The sequence below is a fragment of the Etheostoma spectabile genome, chromosome 8 (genome assembly GCF_008692095.1).
Source record: "Etheostoma spectabile isolate EspeVRDwgs_2016 chromosome 8, UIUC_Espe_1.0, whole genome shotgun sequence".
Classification (NCBI taxonomy): domain Eukaryota; kingdom Metazoa; phylum Chordata; class Actinopteri; order Perciformes; family Percidae; genus Etheostoma; species Etheostoma spectabile.
The window spans coordinates 17,396,470-17,398,856 of NC_045740.1; the positions used below are offsets into that span (position 1 = coordinate 17,396,470).

At 45.3% G+C, this 2,387-nt stretch overlaps 1 protein-coding gene across 1 annotated transcript in view; it reads left to right on the forward strand.

The window, feature by feature from the left end:
* Positions 1-2,387, forward strand: part of deaf1 (DEAF1 transcription factor) — a 28,635-nt gene that overhangs the window by 18,194 nt on the left and 8,054 nt on the right. The window contains 1 exon segment of the mRNA XM_032523040.1: positions 299-422. Within this exon segment, the coding sequence (XP_032378931.1) occupies positions 299-422 (124 nt within the window).

Consider the following 2,387-nt stretch of genomic DNA (forward strand, 5'->3'; position numbering starts at 1 on the left):
CCAGACCCAGACCCAGACCCAGGCTCTGGGTAGGCGGCGTCTGACGGGCCGGTTGGGGTTAGTTAAAGAGGTTTACTCTTCGATGCAGCGGCCGCGTGTTCGACTCCGACCTGCAGCACTTTTCTTCATGTCATTCCCCCTCTCTCCCCTTTCCTTTTTATCTTCATCTGTCCTGTGAAAATAAAGGCCTAAAATGCCCACAACATAACCTTTAAAGAAACAAACGTGTTTTTCATCTCATTGTCGCTGATTTAAAGCGTCTTGATTTCATCTCATGTCTCCTCTCTGTCTCCTTCAGACTGGTCCAGTCCGCCTCTTTGTCCCGTATAAGAGACGCAAGAAGGACAACGAGCCTCCCGTTATCTCCCCCAAAAAAGAACTTTCTGCTACCAAAAACATCACGCTGACCCCGGGGACCACATGTACGGCGATGTATTTTAGAAGCTTTTTTTGACGTCGGTCTCATAAAACAGATACGCTTCCATTTTATTATATTATTATATGTATCAATCCACGCTGACTCTGCGCATTGTTACACTTCTATTTGTTTCGCGTTTAGTGAAGCGTAATCTTCATAGACAGCTGTTTAAGTCACATGAATATCCCACTAAAGCCCGATTAATAAAGGATTTTTAAGGCCGAAACCAATACAAATATTTGTTATTTAAAAATCTGATATGCCGATATATCGGTTGATAGACAGTATATATTTTTTTTAAATCCAGAAACACGTTACAAAACATAAACAGATTTTCCTAACCTTACTTATTTGTAGTTATTTATGAGTTCTCACTAAAATAATATGAATATGAAACAGAACATCAACATATATTGAAGTTTTGATAAAGGAAATACAAATTTAAGATATGAAACTTAAAGTCCTTTGAACAAAAACACATTAAAAAAATCAGTGTTGCCAACAGGGACCTTGTAGAGCGTCCTCTGGTGGACAGACTATGCAACACCATCACGAAACGGGACGTGTAGAGCGTCTTCTGGTGGACGACTATGCAACCCGCCATACTAACAGACGTTGTAGAGCGTCTCTCTGGTGGACAGACTATGCAACGCCACACTAACAACGTGTAGAGCGTCTCGGGTGGACGACTATGCAAACCACTCACTAACAGGGACTTTGTAGAGCGTCTTCTGGTGGACAGACTTTGCAACGCCATCACTAACAGGGACGTTGTAGAGCGTCCTCTGGTGAACAGACTATGCAACGCCATCACTAACAGGACGTTGTAGCGTCCTTCTGGTGGACAGACTATGCAACGCCATCACTAACAGGACTGTAGGCGTCCTCTGGTGGACAGACTATCAAGCACCATCACTAACAGGGATGTGTAGAGCGTCCTCTGGTGGACAGACTACAACGGCATCACTAACAGGGACGTGTGAGCGTCCTCTGGTGGACAGAACTATGCAACGCCATCACAAACAGGGACGTTGTAGAGCTCCTCTGGTGGACAGACTATGCAACGCATCACTAACAGGAACGTTTAAGCGTCCTCTGGTGGACAAGACTGCAGGCCACTCCCACTAACAGGACGTTGTAGAGCGTCCTCTGGTGGACAGACTTGCAACGCCATCACTAACAGGGACGTTGTAGAGCGTCCTCTGGTGGACAGACTATGCAACGCCATCACTAACAGGACGTTGTAGAGCTCCTCTGGTGGACAGACTATGCAAGCCATCACTAACAGGGACGTTGTAGAGCGTCCTCTGGTGACAGGACTATGCAACGCCATCACTAACAGCGTTGTAGAAGTCCTCTGGTGACAGACTATCAACGCATCACTGAACAGGGACGTTGTAGAGCGGCCTCTGTGTGACAGACTATGCAAGCCATCACTAACAGGGAGTTGTAGAGCGTCCTCTGGTGGACCAGCTATGCAACGCCACACTACCGGACTTGTATAGCGGCCTCTGGTGGACAGACTATGCAACACCAACGCTCATAACATGGTTGACTGTCCGTTTTTATTTTTTAAATATTTATTTATCAGAATCCTTTATTTGTCATAATAAATGATTCGGAAATGCCTAATATTAGCGCGCTGATATATCGGTCGGGCTCTATATCCCACTATATATGTGTTTTGACTTTTTTAACCGTATATACTGTATGTAGAGTCTCTTATCAACTCCTACATTAGGCCAATGCGGTGAGATCAGGGGAGAACTTGCTTGGACGCGTGTTCTGCATGGCAATAATTAATGTCCACACGTACTGTCTGCATTTCGGTGCTGTGACCCATTTATTTTCCCTTTTGTCAAATTCAAACCTTAACACGACTGGCACGTCTGACACGAAGCTGATACAACACTGACACACACTAACACGGTGAAAAGCTGGCGGCTTTCCCCGTTTCTCCACACACCTG